Here is a 22334-nt window from a genome sequence, read left to right as displayed (position 1 = left end):
TCGTAGTGTAGTACACTATTACACCTTTTATGGTACTCATTAGCTAAATTGGAAGTTATGTAATAACTCAGTTTTTCTTTGAAGTTTATAGCATTAAAAACTAAAAGGGTTAATTGGCTAGAGCAGCACGAACTATAACTCAAGTGCATTGAGCAGCACAACTTTTGACAAGTGCAGTCCGTAGCACGAGCTTTAAGTCGAGGTGCAATGCATAGCATAAATATGATCGAAGGTTGGAGATTCTGACGGAGTTTTAGAATCTTGAATATTTAAAAAATTTCCCTTTTATTCCCTCTTCTTTTTCTTCCTTTTTTTTCTACTTCTCTCTCAACATCCGTTGTCATTTGTTGAGAAAAGGTTTAGTTTTTTTGAATCAATTTACTCATCTCGATCTCGAAAAGTAACAAGCATGGAAATGACAAGATAAAAGTTCCTACCTTCTTGCCTCCAACAATTCCTCCTTCAATTTTGGGGGCCCCTCCTATAATCGCCAATTTGATTTTGACACTATTGGGTGTGATTGCGATGAGATCTATAATGAGGATGATTGCTCTTGTTTCGCATTGAGAGATTTGTAAAATATTACACCATTGCACCAACGTAGAAGAGGAGACAGGAGGCAGGGTTTGAAGGAGGGGAGGATATATGGTAAGGGTTTGAAGTAGCTAGGGGAGGAGAAAGAATAGAGGAGTGAATATAAGGGGTAAAAAAAGAATAAAATTCTAGATTCTAGATTTTCAAGGGAATCTCCAACCTCCAATCACATTTATGATGTGCATTGCACCTTGAGTTAAAGCTCGTGTTACGGACTGCACTAGTCAAAGATTGTGTTGCTTAGTGCAATTGAGCTATAGTTCGTGTTGTTTTAGCCAATTAACTCAAACTAAAAAGGACACAAGATTTGGAGCTATGATTCATACTTGGCTGTTAACTACTCCATCGTTCTTTTAGCGTAAGACATGTCACATGTGTGTATACGTTAATTAACAAGAGTTCCTTATTTCTAGTTAAATTCTTTTGAGTCATTGTCATTACTTATGATAGTTAAGCTATGTTTGGCAACACATTTAAGTTACCTTAAATGGGTAGGTGTTAAGAATTTAAGTTACCTAAGATAAATAGTAGTGTTTGGAGTAAGAGTGTAAAGAAAATTTAAGCTCAAAACACGACTGAAATTGAGTTGCTATCAAATATAATCTCAATTTAAATTGCTGAAATTTTCAGCTGCTTTATCATGCAATTCAACTCCTTTCAACTACCTTATGAGTTTTAACTATGTTTCAACTTATATTTCTAAACATAGCCTTAATCGTAATTATGTACGCTATAACAAACCGTAGGGATTTGGGGTTGTTCAAGTTAAAACTTAAATTCGGAATTTGTATACAAGTTTATATTGTTTTAAAAACATAACTCTATATGTTAATTTTTTTTAATAATTAAAATATTCTCATACTTGTCAAAAGAAAAAAAAAAAACAAGATTCTTGCAAATATTGTATATTGTTGATATAGTTAGAAATTTTTTGAGTCTCTCTACGAATCTCTTGAACTTGAGTATATCGGTGCTCGACTTATAAAATTTGGCCAAGCTTAGTAATTTACAAGCAACGAGGCTCATTATCCCTCATTATCACCCATTCACCACTACTCATATCATAAATCTATAAAAAGTTATAAAAAAAATAATATCACTTGCTCAGGGCTTGTTCTTTATCGTTTTTTGTTTTCATTTTTCAGTTTTTTTGAAAACCAAAAACAAAAATATGGAAATCAGAAAAAGTAGTTCCAAAATTTTTGTTGTTAGTTTTCAAACTTGACATGTTTGGTATAATTATGACTAATTTTAAGTTTATTATACCCCTTATATTATACTACCTCCGTTCTCTTTTAGTTGCAACGTTTGACAAATTGCACTATTCATGTTCTCTTATTTGACCACATTTATTGATTTATATGTTAAACAAAATATAGTCATGTGGGGTCTTGTTTGATTCGTTTCGATGTAAGCTTTCATAATATCAAATTTTTATAATTTTTACTTACATACAATTAGAGATAAAACGATTTAAAATTGTACATTGGCAAGCGTGAAAGTCAAAATGTTGCAACTAAATAAAAACAGAGGTAGTATGACTTCTACATTCATAAAATCAAAAACTGAAAACTGACGGTGACCGAACAAGCCTTATTGGTAGCATTTGGCAACTGTTTGTTTAGTATCTATCTTTTGAAATACTTTTATAAGACTGTAAAATATTAATTTAGTAACTCCCTTTTGCTTTTTTAGTAATTTTACATAAATGTAGCATTGATAATGTCGACGTAAAATTGACATCGTGATAGATGCCTCATAAGCATCTCAATCCAAACTAAAAACATTTTGATATTTTGAGCTAAAACTTATATGCGTTCATAATAACACAAACATCAACTTCAATGGATTTAATGCTCAAATTGTAGTTATCTCGCTGAATGCATCATTAAGTACTCCAGCTGTGGTGTATTTAGATTTTTGTATTGGGTGAGCCAAAAACTAGGATGGTTATTTTCACTAAAATTATAGGCATGTGCAAAATAGCGAAAAGAGAAATATAGTATAAAATGGCATCAACAACACATAATATCTTTACGCGCAAAACCCTCTTCAACAATATTCCTCTCATGGAAATAAATTCAGTTGAGATTTTTTCCAGTCATCGTGCCATTAAAAATACCACGAAATGAGTCTGTCCGAACCCAACGATTCATTTTTGCTTACGACTCTACAAACGCGATGAAATAGTGCAATGAGTATTGTGGTGGCCCTTGGAATCTCAATTGCATCCTAAACTTTATCCAAAATGATAGGAAATATTAGCTACACATGGTTATCGTTCATAAGGGTAGAAGTTCAAATGATGTGGTTGATTCAATGGTTATACGAGGTCTCTATTGGAATATTATATTAATAAGGAGTTTAGTTCAGTAGTAATGTTGTTAGGAGGTCTAGTTCAGTATGGTTTCTTAATATTAGGTTGTATATATATACTTTACCTTTTAATGAGAAGGGTTGATGAGTTTTCCTATATTCTAAATATTAGCATGTTATCAGAGCCACTCTAAACTGTAGAATATATATACAACCTAATATTAGGAAACCATACTGAACTAGAATCCTAACAACATTACTACTAAACTAACTGAACTAAACTCCTTATTTAAATAAGGATATTAAATAACTTATTGGTGGAGCTTTTTTGGTAAAGAGATGTAAATTATACCAACTTTAGGATATAATAGTCATTACACAACTAAAGTCATAGACCTCTCTTCTAAAAGGTTCATACTCGTAGCTTTCTCAAAATTAAATTTTTGGACTCGAACCTTTCTTCCAATCCTCTCTCAATCAAACACTCCAATTAGAGGTTTGGACTAGTCAACCTTCTCTATTCATCTCAAACCTGTCTTTTTACCCCGAAATTCTCTCAACAAAAAACTCGTTTATTTAATTAGTCTTTCTATGTTATTGCTTATTTTCCTAATCAAAATTAATGACACAAGGGGTGCTTATTATGCATATCAGTCACGAGCTGACCTATGCTCGACTCAACTCGTTAAAGTATCGAGTCAAGAGGTCCATTACAATCCAGACACCCTCCAAAACCCGTCCCTAAATTGAGTAAATCTCAAGCAAATTGCTTAGAGTAGGAATTGAATCCTAAACTTCGACAGGGGAGATGGAAAACCTCACTACTTGAGCCAACCCCAATTTTAAGTTAAGCTCATATTCTTGAACATGACACATGTGCGACTTTTTAGTTTGTGTGTTGATTTTATGGTATATGTATGAAATAATAATAATTTTGTATCAGATTGACAAATAATTTTCAGGATGGGAGAGATATGTACATCAAAGAAAGACCTAAATCCTATTAAGGAGAAACCAATAATATTCCTTCTATGTAATTTTTGTAAATAAAAGAAGTAAGTTTTTTTATAGATAAAAAGAAATAATCTTTATGTTGTATTTTAGAAATAGTAGTGTTGTATAATAAAGGTCGAATGTTGTGTACAAACTACATATATTGCATAAAAATGAGAGTGAGGTGATAGCTTAGTGGTTAGAGCTTCCCTTCCGGTTCCAGGAGGTCATGGGATCGATTCTCACCCTTACCAAGTTGGGGTTCCCATTAGACCATTATTCCCCCAACTTGTCAAGGTTTCTCCCTACCTTATATATATTGCATAAAAATGATAAATCTTGTATAAAAAATTATAAATATTGTATAAAAATGGTTGAATTTTAATCATGATATAAGCAATTTCGTATTCCTCCCATTGAAGGAATTGGGCAAAGCTCATGTACATAATCAATCCACGACATTGCTTTGGGTCAAATATAAAATCTTGCTTATGTGTACTAAAAACTGAAATTATTAGCCAAATTTCTTGTTGAAGAAAAATCATAGCAATATTGATGAGAGCAAATAAGTAGGTGTGCAAATAAAACCACAAACTCTTTGTACATGTGCGATTGATAGTGAAGAACATCTACTTTAACGGTGATGATACATCTAACATATATGCAAAATTTTTGAGGGGCCTAAATATCATGTGAACTCTTTTATGAGGGTTAGTTGTATAAGCCTTATAATCCCACATTCAGCCATATAAATTCACTCATTAAGCCTTACATTTTTGTTCAAGTATACCAAAACCTTTGTACTTGTTACCTTGTTTTTTTCTTCTTTAGTGGAGTTATATATAACTTCTGCATTTGTTTGTTCATCAGTGTTGCTGTTTTGGGAGTGTGTTAAGTTAAGAGAGTTCCTCATGCGGATATCATTACCCCTTTGTCATAAGACAATCTCGGTCATTTTGACACTATTGATTGCTGCAAGCTTCTGTTATGGTGATCAAAATAAGGTAGAGGTTGTTGGGATTGGTGAATGTGCTGATTGTCACCAGAACAATATTAACCACAACCATGCTCTTAAAGGTAATATTAGACATGTAGTGGTATAATGAAGTACTATAACTTATTATATTTAGTTAGGGTTGGCAAAAGTTGACCCAATCCGATAATCCGATCTGAAACTGATGACTTGAAATTTTCGGGTTTGGATTGAGATTTTCGACCTGAAATAAAAATTGGATCGACTCAATCTGACCTGAAAATATAATGGGTTAGGTTCGGGTTGATTTTTTGAATCTGAAAATAACCTGATTTAGAAGTTGGATTATTTTCAGGTCGGGTCAACTTGAAATTATTCCAGACTTTTATAACTTATACAACCTATCTTTTGTTATTCTTATTTGTATTGGGCCAAGCACATTTCTTGGATCACCTAAACTTTATTATCATGTCATTAACCATACTTTCATAACTTAGCATGTATAGTTGAATTTCATTTCAAGTCATTTTGGGTTGGTTTCGGGTCAACTCGAAATCGGTAAGGTCAGGTTTGGGTTATGATTTTCGACCTGAAATTAGAATCAGGATTCAGGTCGGGTTTGGTTAGGGGTAAGTGATCTGAAATATAAATCAGGTCAACTTGAAATTGACCCAACCCGACCTGATTGCCAGCCCTATATTTGCTCAATGGACTATTCACATGTTCCACTTATACTTCAAGTATTATATGATTTGACTTAATATATTCTAAATAATAATGGTTTAGAACATATTGTAGATTATTAAAGATAGAAACGGTCAAAGTTATAATAAAAAAATTGAGTGAGTGCTTATTAGTAAAAAAATTGAAAAAAAATTATATTTTGAATAAACATAAAATTGAATCTAACAGAACTGCAGTTAGTAGATATGGCCAAGGTTTTCTAACTTAACTCGGAAAAGACAATTGAGTTGAACTTAAAGAAAACGGAGGTAGTATAAGTTGAACGCTCATGTCTTAAGAGATCCTAGTTTATAACTTTGATATGCAAATAATATACTATATAACTAGTAGTTTGAAAATTTTGGTTTGCAACAAATAAAAAACAGAATTTGGGGTAAGTTTGGAGATAAACTACATTGCATAATATACTCACCTAATTTTGTGCAGAAATCCATTTTAAAAAAACTGCAGCTATGAATCTGTGATTTGCATATCATAGTTAGTATAAATTAGGGAGTAATTTGTATGCAGACTTTTGTTTTACCTACCTTTTGATTCCATATGCAGGACTTAGAGTTACCATTGACTGCAAACTGGCAAATGGAGAGGTGAAAACAAGAGGAGAAGGGAAGCTTGATGAAGAGGGAAAATTTAGAGTAGATTTTCCACATGAACTTGTGGAAAATGGAAAGAAACTGAAGGAAGAATGTTATGCCCAACTTCACAGTGCATCAGATATACCATGTCCAGCTTATAATGGGATTGAAACTTCAAAATTAGCCTTTGTATCTGAAACTGATGGAAAACATACATTTAGCCCTGTTGGAAAATTGAAGTTTTCACCAGTAACTTGCACATCTGCCTTTTTGTGGCCTCACTTCAAGTACCCACCTCTTCACAAGAAGTCCTTCCCAAAGTGGCCTTTCCCTTGTCCACCATTCTTTAAAAAGCCATTTTTCAAGAAACCATATTTCTCCATCCCTAAATACAAGATTGAATTTCCTCATTTCCCCATATATAAGAAGCCACTCCCACCAGTGCCAGTTTATGAAAAGCCACTTCCACCACCTGTGCCAGTGTATGAAAAGCCGCTTCCACCACCCGTGCCAGTGTATGAGAAGCCACTTCCACCACCCGTGCCAGTATATGAGAAGCCACTTCCACCACCCGTGCCAATATACAAGAAGCCGTGCCCACCACCTGTGCCAGTGTACAAAAAGCCACTCCCACCCCCAGTGCCAATATATGTAAAGCCACTCCCACCACCTGTGCCAATATACAAGAAGCCATGCCCACCACCTGTTCCAGTGTACAAGAAGCCACTCCCACCACCAGTGCCAATATATGTAAAGCCACTCCCGCCACCTGTGCCAGTATATGAGAAGCCACTCCCACCACCTGTGCCAGTATATGAGAAGCCACTTCCACCACCTGTGCCAGTATATGAGAAGCCGCTTCCACCACCCGTGCCAGTATACAAGAAGCCATGTCCTCCTATATTTAAGAAGCCATACATTCCAGTATATAAGCCAAAGCCTTTGCCTCCTATTCCAAAGTTCCCTCCATTCCCTAAAAAGCCATGTCCTCCTATATTTAAGAAGCCAGACATCCCAGTATATAAGCCAAAGCCTCTGCCTCCTATACCAAAGTTCCCTCCATTCCCTAAAAAGCCATGTCCTCCTATTAGTATTCCTAAGCTCCCTCCTTTTAAGTTCCCACACCACCATAAGTTTCCTCCAAAGTTTTATGTGCATCCCAAGTTTAAAAAGCCTTTCTTGCCACCATTCCCTGCTCATCCTTGAGTGATGAATTATTTGTAGCTTCATTTATATTGTTTATGTCAAGGTACAAGATTGATGTACGATATAATTATATTGTGTTCTTTGTTCAGTAGTAAAGTTTGTAAGAGATAGTGTACGGCTGGTTTAGTTTATGCTTTCAAAAAAAGATGCAGGCTGAAGTATCAAGTAGTACCATCCTTAAGTGGATCGGAGAATATATAATTCACTATTGTTTTACTGTTTTCTAGTATGTGTATATGTATACCTTCTGTCTGTTTTAATTTGCCAATGAATTTTTCAGGTTCAAAGTAAAATTCTCGATTGAATGAAACTTCAGATTCATTCTTATCTCTAAGCAAAGAATTCTTGAGAAATGATTCTAATAATCTATGTATTGTACTTTTGTAGCAAGACATCCCCACAGAAAACACTTGGCATGTGAAGTGTGTTATAACCTATATGTATATTAATTAACCAATTATGAACAAAGAACGAAGCATATGCCGTGTATGTTGCTCATGACTCTCTTTATTCTCAAGTAGCTATGTCGGATTCTCAATTATACACTATTTAGGCTTTTAAACCATTGTAATTAGGATCACACTCCGGAATGCAATTTATCATGGGAGACGTATTATAATTTTAATGTTATCAATTCCAGTAGCAAAAAGAAGCAATATGTGAAATCTCAGACCGAAATTCAAAATGTTGATCAGTGCCATGGCGCCTGAGGTACCACTCATATAGTCGTATGGCTCTGATGGCAATTCCATCTCATTAATCTTGCATTAAAGAGCAATCAAATCAAATCTCGTCACTATTTGCGTTAAATAATTTCCAAATATAAACATACAAGCATTGTTATGAACATATCAACTAGTTATTAGGCCCAGGCTATGCTCCGGGTAAGAAAAATTTTCATTTATTAATATTGTATTTTGATATGATAACACTACATTACTATGCAATTTCTAATTTTTTTTATTGTACATGGATTACATGAACTAAAACTCCCTAGGGAGAGCGCCACGTGGCACTGTTCCTCGTTTGCGCACGCCTTTTAATATATTAGTACTAGCCTTCATATGCACGCGATGCGTGCATTAATTTTTTGTGAATGAAAATTGAACAGAAAGAACAAAAATAATGAGTTGGTTTAACTAAATTAAAGAGTATCAAAGGTAGTGAATGTTCAGACTTTTCATGTGCATGTTATGTATGCCATCTTTTTTTATAATGTATAAATATTTTGTCCATTTAATTTTTGATTGAAGTATTTGATGCATATACCATTTTAAACTTGTTTTAAATGACAAGTTGGAATGAAAATTTTTAAATGATTTGCTTTTGTAATTTTTTTCATTCCATTAATTAGATCATTAAGGGTATTTTAGTCACTTCAAAAGAGGACACCACACCTCCTCCTTTGGCTTATATAATAGAGATAGATTTCAATAATTTATGGCAAAGCAACTAACAAGCAAGTGTCCAAGGCTCCAACCAACTCTTCAATGTAAAAACAATAAAGCAACGAGTCCACTCATGGTACACCCGGGTGTACCATGCTCATGGTACACCCAGGTATTTTCGTAATTAATTGGAACTCTAAGGACACGCTGGTAATTTCAAGTACTCTATCTCCTCAACCTCCTCCTCTTCCGCGTGCTTCGCTGCCATTTTTTCCAGCTTTGTTGCTGTTCATTTCCGTTGATAAGGAGTCGTCTTCTTCCGGCGAAAACGATGGCGGTTTCTTTCTCGCTCTTCTTTCTCGTCGGAATCACGAAATCAAAACTTCCAGATCTGAAATTTCGAAATCAAAACTTCAATTTCCAGATCTGAAGTTCGCGAAAGATCAATAAAAAGGCCGATACGCTCGCCGAGAGGTTTCCAGATCTGTCTTTCATGGCTGCCGGAGGTATTCATCCTTTTTTGTCATTCTCTCTCTAGATTAGGTTAAGTTAATTGTGTTTTAATGGTGATTATGTGATTTTGTGGTTTCAGTGATATGCACTTTTGCAATCAACCAATGGAGAAAATTTGAGAGCAAAAGAGTTGAACAAAATGGGAATGAATTGCTTGATTCGCTGTCAATTTCAGTTCAGAAATAACTCAAATGAATTTGTCTTTAAGTTGATTGTTGTAATTTTCTTTGTTTTTGTCAAGAGATTGATAATGGAGTTTTGTGTGATTATGAAATTTTAGGTGTTTCCAAATGATTCGAAATTGTTTCACAAGTTGCAAGTTATAGGATTTGATGAATATGAGATTGTAATTTTCTCTCTTTTCTTCCTATATTGATAATTTGATTTGCATGTTATTAGAATACTAGTTGTTGAGGAGAGAGAAAGTAGCTTATTCATGGTGGTGGTGGTGTGCAACAGTGTTCATTTACATAATTTGTGCTCATACAAGTTTGCTCATTTTCTTAAATGAGTATTTGTGTCATTCAAGTTTGCTCCTTTTCTTAAATGAGTATTTGTGCTCATTCAAGTTTTGCTCATTTTCTTAAATGAGTAGAAATACTTACTCATCTACTCATTTTACTCATTTGCTCATTTGATCATTTGCTCATTTTTCTCATTTGCTCATTTGCTCATTTCCCATTTTGCTCATTTGGCGGAAATAGCCTTGGGTGTACCATGAGTATGGTACACCCGGGTTTACTATAAAGATTCCCATAAAGCAACCATCGCCAACATAATCACACTCACCAAGCAAGACAACGTTTCACTAAAGGGTGTTTGGTTGAGAAAAATTATGAGGTATGGGCTTAGAATAACTAAAACCTATACCTAGTGTTTGTTTGCAAAATTTTACATTTTTAAATCCTTACCTCAAACCCATAAGATATGGGGTTTAGAAATCCAAGGAGGAAGGTGGGTGTGACTCATACCAAACCTTCATGTATAAAAATAAAAAGGAAAAATTTATTCCAAGATAAATCCAAACACATGAAATCAAGTATCAACTTCCAACCCCATACGACCATAAATTCAAATAAGTGTTTCTATTTCTAATTGTTTGGTATGAGTGTTAAGTAACAAATACAGTTTCCGAAAGGAAATACAATTCCCCCATTTGTTACCCTTATCAAACTAGTCGAAACAAATCACGTTTCCTTCCCCAATCATAAATCTCTCAATTATTTTCATTCCACAAGGATACCAAACAACTACTAAAAGTAACAATTATTACTAACACAATATGCACGCGAAGCGTGCGGTGATATATTAATGTTAATACTAACATCTGTTGAAAAACTAACTTAATGACGTACGTAGTATTTATGGTGAATATTGAAGAGCGTTGTGATTTTTTAGCTGCATTGCTCTAGTGTAAACTAGCAATTTATGCACGCGATGCGTGCCTCACAATTTTTATAACATAATTTATAACTTTTCTGGACATAACTAAAGGTAAAATTTGAACATTAGACATGTTTTTTGAGAGCTAATTTTGTTGATTTATTTATACTTTCTTTAAGATTTTTAAAATTAAAACTGATGAGCGATAAAAGAATGTTACGTAGATTTATTAAGAATTTCTTATATTTTTATCAACAAAGTATTTTTTTTAATTAAATCATTGTATTTTCCTTTTTGATTTACTACTTGATTGTTTATTGATTGATCAAATATTTGATTGATATAATTTCCTTTGTTAATTTTTTATGCTATATTTGAGTTTGATTTTCTTTCATCTGATTTTGGTAGAGTAGTTGATTTATTAAGAGGTAGTTATGTAAATTTATTGGGGACACCATAGCTCCCCCTTCCTTATATAATATATAATCTTACTTGAATATATATTATCTTACTTGAATATTTAGAAAAAAAAATTATATATCATTGAAAATTTCAGAAAATGTCATTGCGAACATAATAATATTTTGGAAATACGCGAATATTGTTAATCTAATCATGACCTATTAAGTTATTAGCGTTTTAAATTTATTTTAGTTTTTTCCCTCCTTTGTTTGGAGCTTCTCTTATGAGTTATCAAAAATTTATTAGATCGTAGTATTGTATAGTTATATACCCATAATCGAATCCGCGCAACCTGTATGATATATGGCACAAAATATTTTTTTTCTTAACTGTGGTTGTGGGAACTGGATAACTGGTAATATCTTTTTGAGGGAGAAAAAAAGGAGGAATACAGTTTGCCAAATATAGGCAGCTCTTAAATTTAGCAAAGTCAAAAATACAAACACTATTTTGTAATTTAGAAAGAGAAGGGGGGCAAAATTGGCATTTCAAAAGAGGACACTATTGCTCCCCCCTTCCCTTATATAATAGAGATAGTAATGTTTTCCATAAAGGACTATGTCGAGGTAGGATATGTTATCTTGTATCTGGTAGATAATTCAACAACTCTCCTTTTAAACAATGATCTAGGTTATATTTTTTTATTTATTCAAAAATACATATATTTTATAGGCGTATTTTATAAGTAGTAGAAAAATTTAATTTCAGTGGGTACTTGAGGTTTTTAGGCATACTATGATGAGTAGTGTTCCAATAAAAAAATTATAAATTGATATTATCTGATGCTTTATGTTTATTTCTTTAATTATTTATTATTCCAATTGATTGTGATACCCCAAAAATTTTTTAAAAATGAATTTTCTCTAAGTTCCATAATTCTTTTATGGTTTGTTAATGCATGTTATTTGAATTTGTTATTGCAACCGAGAGTTTAGATAGTAAGAATATATGTAAGTCTTTGCTTTTATAATTTTTTTTAAAGTTGACTTTTTCATCAATTTATTTTCAATTGTTAGCTTCCTCTTTTTACACATTTTTATGTATTTATTTTTGGTAATGTAGAACTTTCCTTATTACCCATATTTATAAATGAGGAAAGAATTAAGAAAATCTTTTCTCTATTATTTTTGTGAGATTAAGGGTATATAAGTTTTTTCAAGGGGGACACCATAGCTCCCCCAGTCCCCCTTGGCTTTTATAATAGAGATTTTCATTTCCCCTCCTTATCAAATTCTTTCCATTCCGTTTCCATTGATCATATCAAACGTCCCCTAAATCTACAACAATTAAGCCTAAAAAGTTATAAACCACTAATATAGACACAAATTAGTAGGGTTCGACACCCATATCTCTTATTATGAAATTTTCCAGCTAACGCTCAACCATCAACTATTGAACTTGAAACCTATTTTTTAAAGGAAAAATATAATAAAACTATCTTTTGTATTCAACTTTTTTTAAAAAAAAACTACATTTCAAAAATTTTCTTTCAAAAAACTACCTTATATTAGTTATATAACAAAATTCTTTCAATATACTATCATTTGATCGTTAATGAAGTTTAACCACTAATAATGTGATCATCACAAAATGTTTTTCTCTCCTCCCTCTCGTTTCCCACGTCTTTCCTCGCTACCCTACCGGTAGCAACCCTTAAGGTGGCAATCATTTAATGATTACTATTAACTATAAACTAAAATGGTAGTATATTGAAAGAAATTTATTATATAAGGTAGTTTTTTGAAGAACAAAATTAAAAGGTAGCTTTTTGAAAAAAAATGGTTATTACAAGTAATTTTTTTTTATATTTTGCCTTTTTACAAAAGTGGAGACAACAAAATTTTAGTCTCAAAAATTGTATATCACTTTTTCTTGTAGGTTGATTATTATTTCTTTAAATTTAAATCGTTGAATAATGGGGTTATACTTTATAGTATTAACAACGATCAATAAAACACCCCATCTACTTGCAAATATTCTTAAGAGGGAGGTACCGGTCAAACAACCCATTTACGTGACCTTTCACAACTCGATTAAAAAAGGTAGCCAAACCATGACCAATTGACCTTTCTCTCTCTCTTGTTATCAGTACGAAATATAGTATCATTTTACGATGTGGTACAATCATTTCACTCTGTTGGATCAAACAATTGAAGTTGGGATTTAAGAATAATTTTCACTTATTTCTACTAGTTACTTTGTATCCATTATTAATACTCCTCATTTCTCTCTATTCTTTAAAGAGTTTTTTCACTTAATTATTGAGTTATTTCTCTCCTCTCGTGGCACGGTTGGAGTTTGGAGGTTTGATCATTTCTCCCAAAGTTTGAATACAATTCTATAACAGATAGCAATGTAAATTTGCAATCGGTTCTCAATTCTCGTCTACAATCTAGATAATTATTAAAAGATTTATTTCAAAACTATATCAAAATTCAATTCAAAATGGTACACGTTCAACAAAAATGGTTATCATCATCATTACAATAAAAAAAATTTCATTTAATTAAGTTACAGTTCTTTGATTCTACCAATAAAAAAATTTGTCAAATACAAAGAGTTAGTAAGCTAAAGTCTTGAGTAAGAATGTGTTGGTCTAGTGGTTAAGATTGATGTGCTGAGAACGATAATTCACTTGGTCTTCGTTTTTGCATTTCTTCTTTCCTCTTCTCTCTCTACACTTCGAAGCATCAAAAGCGCGGGCTCAGAAACACTGCTGCAAAACAGAACAACTGAGCCCTAACTTCACAGCTTCTTCACAGCTCTCTAATGGCGGCTTCCAGTACTCGAATCGCCGCTACTACAACAAAGTCCGTCGACTCTTCTCTCTGGTTCGACTCATTCTCTCTCCTCCTCACTGACCTCGAAAACCTCCCTCTTTCTTCCGACCTTCCTCCTTCTCTGGTACTCTATATTTCTCTCTCCTCGCTCTCACATTTCTGAAAACTTCCTCGAATTTTGTGCCCTAACAATGGCTGATTCTTCTTCTGTGTAGGTCGAGAAGTTGAAGGAAAATCATGCCTGGTTTTTGAACACCGTTACTCAGTTCAAACCTCCGAGTGAATCGTCAAAAGAGGCGTTGAATTCTGAACAAGTGAACGTCGGTTCGCATAAATTGAGTATTAAACCTAAATTTAGGGATTTGGCTTTAAAGCTTAGCTCCACTGTGGTATGTTTTTTCAAAATTTTGCATGCTTTATTTCATGTATTGTAATTAATTGCTTTCGAATTTCAATGCTGCTTTTTTTTTTTTTACCTTTGCTATACCTTTGCTTCTAGGGCTATTGATTTGCGTTAGGTTAGTGCACTTCCAAGCTTGGTTAATTTTAGACTTGTTTGACTCTGCTGGTACTCATTTTTACATAGATAGACTTAAAGGTGTGATGATTCGTTTCGCTTGTAGCTTTTTCCGCTGGCAAAAATGCCGTAATTGGTCCGTATTTTTGAAATTTATGTCATGTTTGAAAACCAAATACTTCCTACGTTCTGTTTCATTTCATTGGGTGAAATGACACTATTCATTGATCAATTTTGACTCCAATTTATCGCCTTACACTATTCATCGATCAATTTTGACTCCAATTTATCGCCTTACAGGCTTAGACTATTCATCGATCAATTTTGACTCCAATTTATCGCCATTAGAAAAACATAGTCAAGTGGGATCTTGTTAGATTCGTCTCGATACATACTATCAAATTATAACTTTTTTATATTTTTTACGTGTACACAACTAAAGATATAAATGATTAAAAAAGCGCATTGGGTTGCGTGAAAAAGCAAACGTTTCATTTAAAACAGAACGGAGGAAATATATGATTAAAGCTTAGAGTTAGACAAAAGGATTGTGAGTGAGAAGAGAGGTTATTGAGCATCTGGATGTCATTTGATATAATTTGATAAAATATTTTATTTCTTGCTAATGAGACGGAGACAGAGATGGAGATGTTGTTACTCTAGATGTTAATTGTAGCAACGACAGTTTTATCATGAAAGATATTGGAGGAGATGTGTGTTCGGTGTTCCTTATGGAAGACCTCATAAGTCTTAGTTTCTTTTTCTTTCATATTCTATCCGAACTAATTGTTACCCCCTTTGTTGGGAAATAATAGTCACTTAGAAGTGTATAATTAGGGATGGACAAAAGTGTATACCTGACACACTGTATACAATCAGCTAGCCAATATAAAACTTAGATGATGGCCTCTTCTATGTTGGTTCTCAACTTTTTTTAGCTTGATGGTTAATAGCATATGTAGCTGACTCCAGTTAATGTGTTCTTGGTTAGCATCTACTTTAATATTGCATCATCTTGTGTGCATTGAATTATTGGTTTAGTGATTTTAATTCTATTGGTTGTAAATTGATTTTTTTTTTACTTGCACGTCTTCACTTTTACAGTTAACTGGTTTATGACAAGATAAAGCGTTATGGTTCTATTACACATTAAAAGTGAAATGCTTTCTTGATTTTTGTGTGTGTCAACTGAGCAGTATTCTGAGATGATGATAGTTTTTTTTATGCTATGTCATTTGTTGAAAGATATATATCCTTTATTTCTTTATGAGATGAGATATAGTCAAACACGCCTTATTCCATGCAGGGTTTAGATGAGGTACAATCGTACATCCTTGTTGAAAGGTCCATGGATCAGAAAAGTGTTTTTGTTGATGGCGTCATTCAAGGTTTTCTTCACGAGGTCTGTAATCTTCCAGTTCCTTTATCAATTTTTTTTAAATGTATTGCTTAATCTAGAATTTGGTGTTGAGTAGTTGCTGGACTTATGTTGTGTTATTTCACCTAAAATTCACTTATCAAAACTTATTATAAATTTTTGGAACTTTTTTTTTGACTTGTTATTTGAAGTTATTAAACCTAAATGAACTTATTAGTACTTCTATGGACTTGCTATAATTGTGAATTCAACCTTGGAGCGCTAGGATAGCGAAGTTATATGAGCTTATCAGATTTATTTTCTGTTTAACTTATTTTTGTTTGGTGAAAAGAGTAGCATAGAATACGGAATTTAGTCTACTTTGCTTCAAGAGATATGCTAGGATGTATTTTCGACAAACTCTCCTGTGTTGTGGGTGACAGTCCAGGTGTCCTTGAGCATTTATATTCATTACTTGAGCCCAAACGAAATTGTGACATGATCTTAGTAACATCATTCCTTATTCAGCTCTTGTAAAAGTACTATGTTATAATACCTTCGGTTAGAGATTCTAAGGACATCTTGTTAAGTGTGTAGTTTTGAACTCAACACTACTTGATTGGTTAAATTTGGATGGATAATAGTTGACGTTCCAATTGCTTTTTACATAGTACATGCCATTGCAATTCTTGCTTTAATGTATGCATTAAAAGATTAAGAGTACAATTTGGGATGTTAAGATTCTTAATTATGTTAGGTTGTTAATTAGTAATCTACTTCATATTTTAATTTAAGTTGATTTTTCCTGATTAGGTTAGGCTGTAAGTTTTCTTTTAAACTTGTTGATGAGGAAAAATTTTCAAATCCATAATTTGATGAAGTTGATTATTATATATGACACACTACATGCTCCTTGTCTATGTTGCTCGGACTCTTCATTTCATCTCAAGTACCCGTGTCGGATCCTCGACACTCGGACATGGGTGGGACACTTGGACACTTTGTTTTGGGCTAAATAAAAAGAAAAAAAATCCAAAAAATAGCCTAGTCTGACACTTGGACACGTACCCGTGTCGGACATGGGTACCCGAGTCTGAGCAACTTGACATTTCTGTCTTTTTTATGTATGATCTAAAATAATGAAAAACTAGTATACATATGTGAATTACTGTTCTCGTTTAACATATCCTTTTTTTACCAGTTCAATAAAAATATGACTTGTTTTTTAGTAAGTTGTATAAACATATCTTTTTTGGTATAGGCTGTATAAAGATTATATACATCCTCCTATTTTTTTAAAATTGCAACCATTTGACCTTTTTTTTATTTGACGAAGCTGCAGTTTGCTGGCTATTTCACAATCTATTACCTTTGTGTTTTGGTATCATATTCTGGTTTCGTGGATTATGCATTTTTCTATTTCTTTGTAAATTCCATGAAAGTTCCTACTGGTAAAAAGTTGGTGCAATATTTTGGGTTGCCAATGCGAAAATGGTATGCATGACCCTAATGGTTACAGTAAAGCATATCAGCTGACCACTCTTATCTTATTTTCTCTTTTGAAGATAGTGCTGCAATATTATACTGAAAGGCAGTGCTTGCTGAAATGTTCTCGCCATATAATTATTCATACATGTGAGTTTACATTCTCTAGATAATCCTCTGTTATGAAACTTTTAGTACGTATGATTCATCATTGATGGTGTTTCATTCTTTCTCCTTCGTTTTCCCATCCTAATCTGGTCCTCCTTCCTTGATATCCATGCTGATGGTTAACTGCTATCATGTTTTCTTACCTGGCTTTATCATATTATATCTCCTTTTTTTTTCTCGTCTCAAATTTAGTAGAGTAAATATGTAATCCTCAAATAACTTTCTTCTGGATCCTGGTTCAGTGAATGTTGGATCAGCTGGTGAAGAAAGACAAATCATTTGGGATGGGGTGTCCAAGCTCATTTCTGATGGTTTAGAGGGAAAGTTGATGTCTATTCTGAGAAAACATCTGTCATCCTCTTATCCTCAGCACATGGTATGTTGCAGCATGATAATCAATTTGTTTATTTACGGCATTGTCGTGTATCACTGTAACTTTATTATGTATAATATACTCATATAGTTTTTAGAAGGATTTAAAGAGTGATACGTTTAGCTGTGAGATTGATATTAGATAAGTAGGTTTCTAGAGGGTGCTTATACTTTATTTTAACCCAACAACTGTCCATTTATCGTAAACATCCGAAATTGCTTCGTTTTTTTTTTTTGCTATGATCAAGTGTGCTGTTTTTGATATTGTATTACTGAAATTTCTAGATTTCATCTTCTGTAATCAGATTTCAGAACTAAAGCAGGATATACTGACCAATAGTGTGTAGGGTTATTGGATACAAAGGATTGATTAAGCAGTTGATAGTGGAGGCACCGTATCTAAAATAATACTTATCATTTATGAAAGAATTCAGGACCCTTTCTTCGGAATAGGCAGTAAGCTCTAGATTGGTTGATGGAAGGTATAGAGTTTGGCTTACAATCTGACAATTTGGATATATACATGCCTCTGTTCCGACCAGTACCCTTGACTTTCATTCTTCGAAATTCCCCTCCTCTGTGCTGCTATCTTTCCAACGAGAATGTTTGGTCATTCAGATAGCGACTGGCTTTTTTTTAGCTATGATCCTAGGCCGAGGGAAATCCTTTGTCCAACAAAAAATAACTCAGAATTTGATATGCAGACGCAGAGGCGTCTTGGTTAATAGGAGAACTAAGAATTTGGTCAAGAGTAAAAGGAGATGATAAATAACTGTGAGACTGGGAATATAGTTTTCAGATGTTAAATTACAATATTATCATCTGTTTATTGCTAGGATCTAATCATTGTTGGTTCTATGATGGCAATGCATCTAGGATGTTGATCTTCTCATTTTGTGGGCTGAAGAGATGCTGATTGAAGATAACTTGGTTTTGGACATTCTGTTTCTTGTATATTATGAGTCAATCTCTAATTGCAGTGCTACTAAGTGGAAGGACTTATGTCTGCTGTATAAGGTATTATTTTTCTTAGCCCTTCTGTTGGTCGTCAGTATAATGTGGAGTCTACGTCGTCACTTTCTCACTTACCTTAAGATTTGATTTTCAGGATATGACAGCTGGATCTTCAAACTTTGTTAAGCTTGGGGTGTCTGCCGAAGCGTGTAAATATTGTTATCGTGCTAGGATTCAGATGCTATTGATCCTTATAGAGACCTTGGACTTTGAGAGTCTGCTTCAGTTGATACATGATGAAATTCCATTTAGGCAAGTATTGAAATTCGATCCGAGTACACAACTCAATTGCGATGTTGCTTTTTGCCTCAGAGATAAGATAGCACAATGGACTTGTCATCTTTTATTGCTCCTGTGAAGCATAGTATGGTGCTGATGCTATCAGTAATTGCTGCAAACAAATTTAAGTAAAATATTTGGGCTTTAATGTTTGTTATTGGCGGGTCTGTCTGTCCTGAGACATTATGCAAATGTGTGTCGCTGCTTGTGAGGATCTTGCCATAATCCTCCATGGTCTCCCTTGTCCTTCTTGGAACTGCTGCTTTTTTTTATCCTGTGGGTACAAAGTGTCCTGCACAGTATAGCAACAATAAGAAGTCCATTCTACTGTGACTAACATTCCAAAATAGGAAGAGATGAAGTGCAATTAATCTAGGAGAGCAGCATAGCTGTACACCACATTAGTAAAGATATGTGCCATATGAACATACTTTTTAGGGCCTGTGCTTAGGTATCTGGTAAATTGTAATTAATGGCTCCATAGCTAAGGGAAAACAAGGATGGTGAAAAGCTTTCATGGATAAAGAGAAAGTGCGACAAAAGATTGATTTCCTCTATTGTTCGTACTGGGTGTACACTTCTGAGGATAGAAAAGATCTGCTGTGAAGCTTTTTTCAAATGCTTCAAATTGTTACTGTATATATATACCTCGTAAAAAGTTATTGTTGTGAGATGGCACAAAGAACCAGACTTTTCGCCTCAAAAGTCAAAGTTCCGATGGTCGATCTATTATTTCGTTCTTTTATTCCTTACTCTGTGGAGCGTGACTGACCCACCGACTTTTTTCCTTTTTACCTTAGTTCACATACATCTCTTTCTTCCCATTGCTAGATTTATTTAGGAAATGGTGTGTGGTGTTTGAGATTTCGATTTTGTTGTTAGTCAGAGTATTACATAATGTGGATATATGTAAATCATGGGTTCGAAAAGTAGGTGTTTTCGTCAAGCAGAGAGTTTTATATCGAGGTTTCTTTTTCGATTATGCATTTTGTTCATATTCATTTAAGTGCAAAGTTTCTCATCCATAATATTATAGGATGGGTTGGGGAGTGGTTAAGGATTAGTAGTCTTGTTTAGTTTAGATATTCTTTTCTTTCTCTGATGGGAAGAGATTGAAGAGAAAAGGAGAAAGAAGAATTTCAGAAGAAGAACCAGGTTAGAAGATGAGAGATCATAATTATACTAGAATAGAAGAAGGAAGTGGATGGGAAAGAAGCTTTGGTGTTTCCTACCATCTTACTAAAGATGAATCGTTTTAGGTGCTTTCTCAAAAAAAAAAATTACAAAGGTGCTCCCTTAAAACATGGAATATTTTAAGGTGCTTCCTGAATTTTTCAGGATCTATTCACCCTTTATCAGGCATTAAGCTATGTGTTTGTAAGAGTTTTAACCAATCTTGCAAACGAGAAAAACCAAAGTCGGTTCTTTGACATGCATGGTGCTGCTAAGAGTATGCTATAAATAATAAAATTAAGGAGCAAAATAAGAAGAGATATAGTAGATTAAAAGGATATGATTACAGTGAGAGTTAGAGTGATCAAACTCAGCACTAAATTTTTAAGATGATTATCTCTAGTTCCCCTCCTCTCTGTTACTTCATACTGAGCTGCTTTTTCTCCAATTCATCTATTAACAATTTGTCATCTCCCTTTGCACCCTGCTCTCACTTTCTGTAACCACCAATGAGGTATTTCCCCTTGTCACCCTTGCTCCCAACGTTAAGCATATGTAAATATCAGTGGTGGTTTAGGATTATTTCCAAGCAGATTCCACATTGACACTATGAATCTGGGTAAACGAACATTTACATTTTAGGTAGACTCATTAACTTTGGGTAATGGAGCAGTGTTGTTCTAGATAAAGAAGAATCTGATTTTTAAGAAAATCAAAGGGGTATGTTGAATCAGGTCCACTGTACATAACCAGTGCAGGTCCACATAATTGGCAGGTTTTGGCAAGTCCCAAATGTATGCCTTGCCTTCAAACTATTTTGGGGATAAATAGCAATATGTTGGTTGCACCTATCTTTAGTCAAGTATACACTTTTTTTGGTGAAATGAAGAATGGTATGTTTTATGGAGTTGAAAAGTTACCTGCCGTCATTCTCTTTATCTAAAGTCTACTAAAGTTGGATGCTAAATTTAAATCATGCTTTCCGCTTTCTTATATACATAGCTGCTGTAAATTAGTCTTAAGTTTCTTGTATGACTACAGAGCTTCTCTTGGTTTGTCTTTCTTTTGAAGTATGTACAAATTTGAACAACAACTTTGTGCTTTGACCATTTAACAGGGATAGCTCTTGTGTGTTCTCTTCAAGTGATATCCTAGAGATGGATTCTGTGATCTCCAGTATTGATATTTATGAGCGAAAAGAAGCTGGGCCTCTGATTCTTGCCTGGGCTGTTTTTCTTTGCCTGATTACATCTCTTCCCGGAAAAGAGGAACAAAATGAGCTAATGGTAAGTTTATCTGATTAATTGTCTTTTCTGACATGTCATATGGTTAAACAAATTTTATATGACTTAAGCAGGAAATTGACCATGTTGGTTATGTCCGTCAAGCCTTTGATTCTGCTTCATTGAGCCTTTTTCTGGATATTCTTCGAAGTGATGTGTTGAAGGATTCTGATGTAAGTTATACCTTCGGATAGCCATCTCTTTGTTTATTATATGTTGTCAGCGATCCTTTTCCTCTTGTTATCTTGTATTTGTCGCTTCTTCTTTCTTACCGCGACCATACCAACTAGTGTGCAGAGAATTTATGGTTTACCTGTAATATATGTATGCCGCTATTATTTTGTATCTGATCGTTTTTGAATGTGTTTTGCTTAAGGGACCTGTCGCTGGATACCGGAGCATATTGAGAACATTCATTTCTGCATTTATCGCATCTTACGAAATTAATATCCAGGTGATTATTCTTTTTATAAAAGGGGTGGTGGTGTGGATCAGCGGGTGTTGGCGGCATGTAGTGCAAGAGTTAAAGTGAATTTAGTTGTGTTGACTTCATCCAATTTTTGTTCATTTTACAGCTGGAAGATGATACCTCTAGACTGATATTAACTATCCTTTGTGAAATCTATCGAGGAGAGGTTTGTGTTCGTCTCAGTCTTGTCTACATTGAACATTCATGTATTTTGGCATTACAGCATGCTGCATAGTTTACTTAAATATTCGTTTAAAGGAGCATGCTGGTTGTCAAACTTGATAAATAAC

General features: G+C 33.8%; 2 protein-coding genes across 5 annotated transcripts in view; both read left to right on the top strand.

Moving 5' to 3' along the window:
- The first annotated feature begins 4662 nt into the window (after positions 1-4662).
- Positions 4663-7642, top strand: LOC104903977 (proline-rich protein 4). Its single transcript, XM_010692134.4, has 2 exons — positions 4663-4980; positions 6167-7642. Exons 1-2 carry the CDS (start codon positions 4815-4817, stop codon positions 7399-7401), a joined length of 1401 nt encoding a protein of 466 aa, XP_010690436.1. The 5' UTR covers positions 4663-4814; the 3' UTR covers positions 7402-7642.
- Positions 7643-13801: 6159 nt separating this feature from the next.
- LOC104903976 (hypothetical protein) overlaps positions 13802-22334 on the top strand; it is a 32442-nt gene continuing 23909 nt past the window's right edge. Inside the window, exons 1-11 of one of the 4 annotated variants that reach the window (XM_010692133.4) lie at positions 13802-14051; positions 14143-14316; positions 15751-15846; positions 17367-17436; positions 17697-17830; positions 18703-18843; positions 18935-19092; positions 21410-21578; positions 21650-21748; positions 21952-22029; positions 22151-22210. In XM_010692133.4, coding sequence (XP_010690435.1) covers positions 13917-14051; positions 14143-14316; positions 15751-15846; positions 17367-17436; positions 17697-17830; positions 18703-18843; positions 18935-19092; positions 21410-21578; positions 21650-21748; positions 21952-22029; positions 22151-22210 — 1314 coding nt within the window. In that variant the 5' untranslated portion in view covers positions 13802-13916. Of the gene's footprint in view, positions 14052-14142; positions 14317-15750; positions 15847-17366; positions 17437-17696; positions 17831-18702; positions 18844-18921; positions 19093-21409; positions 21579-21649; positions 21749-21951; positions 22030-22150; positions 22211-22334 lie in introns of those variants that run through there. The other 3 variants (XM_057391707.1, XM_048635933.2, XM_048635932.1) reach the window with 3 other exon arrangements.

The sequence above is a fragment of the Beta vulgaris genome, chromosome 9 (assembly GCF_026745355.1).
Source record: "Beta vulgaris subsp. vulgaris cultivar EL10 chromosome 9, EL10.2, whole genome shotgun sequence".
Lineage (NCBI taxonomy): Eukaryota > Viridiplantae > Streptophyta > Magnoliopsida > Caryophyllales > Amaranthaceae > Beta > Beta vulgaris.
This window is presented reverse-complemented; position numbering and strand designations above follow the sequence as displayed.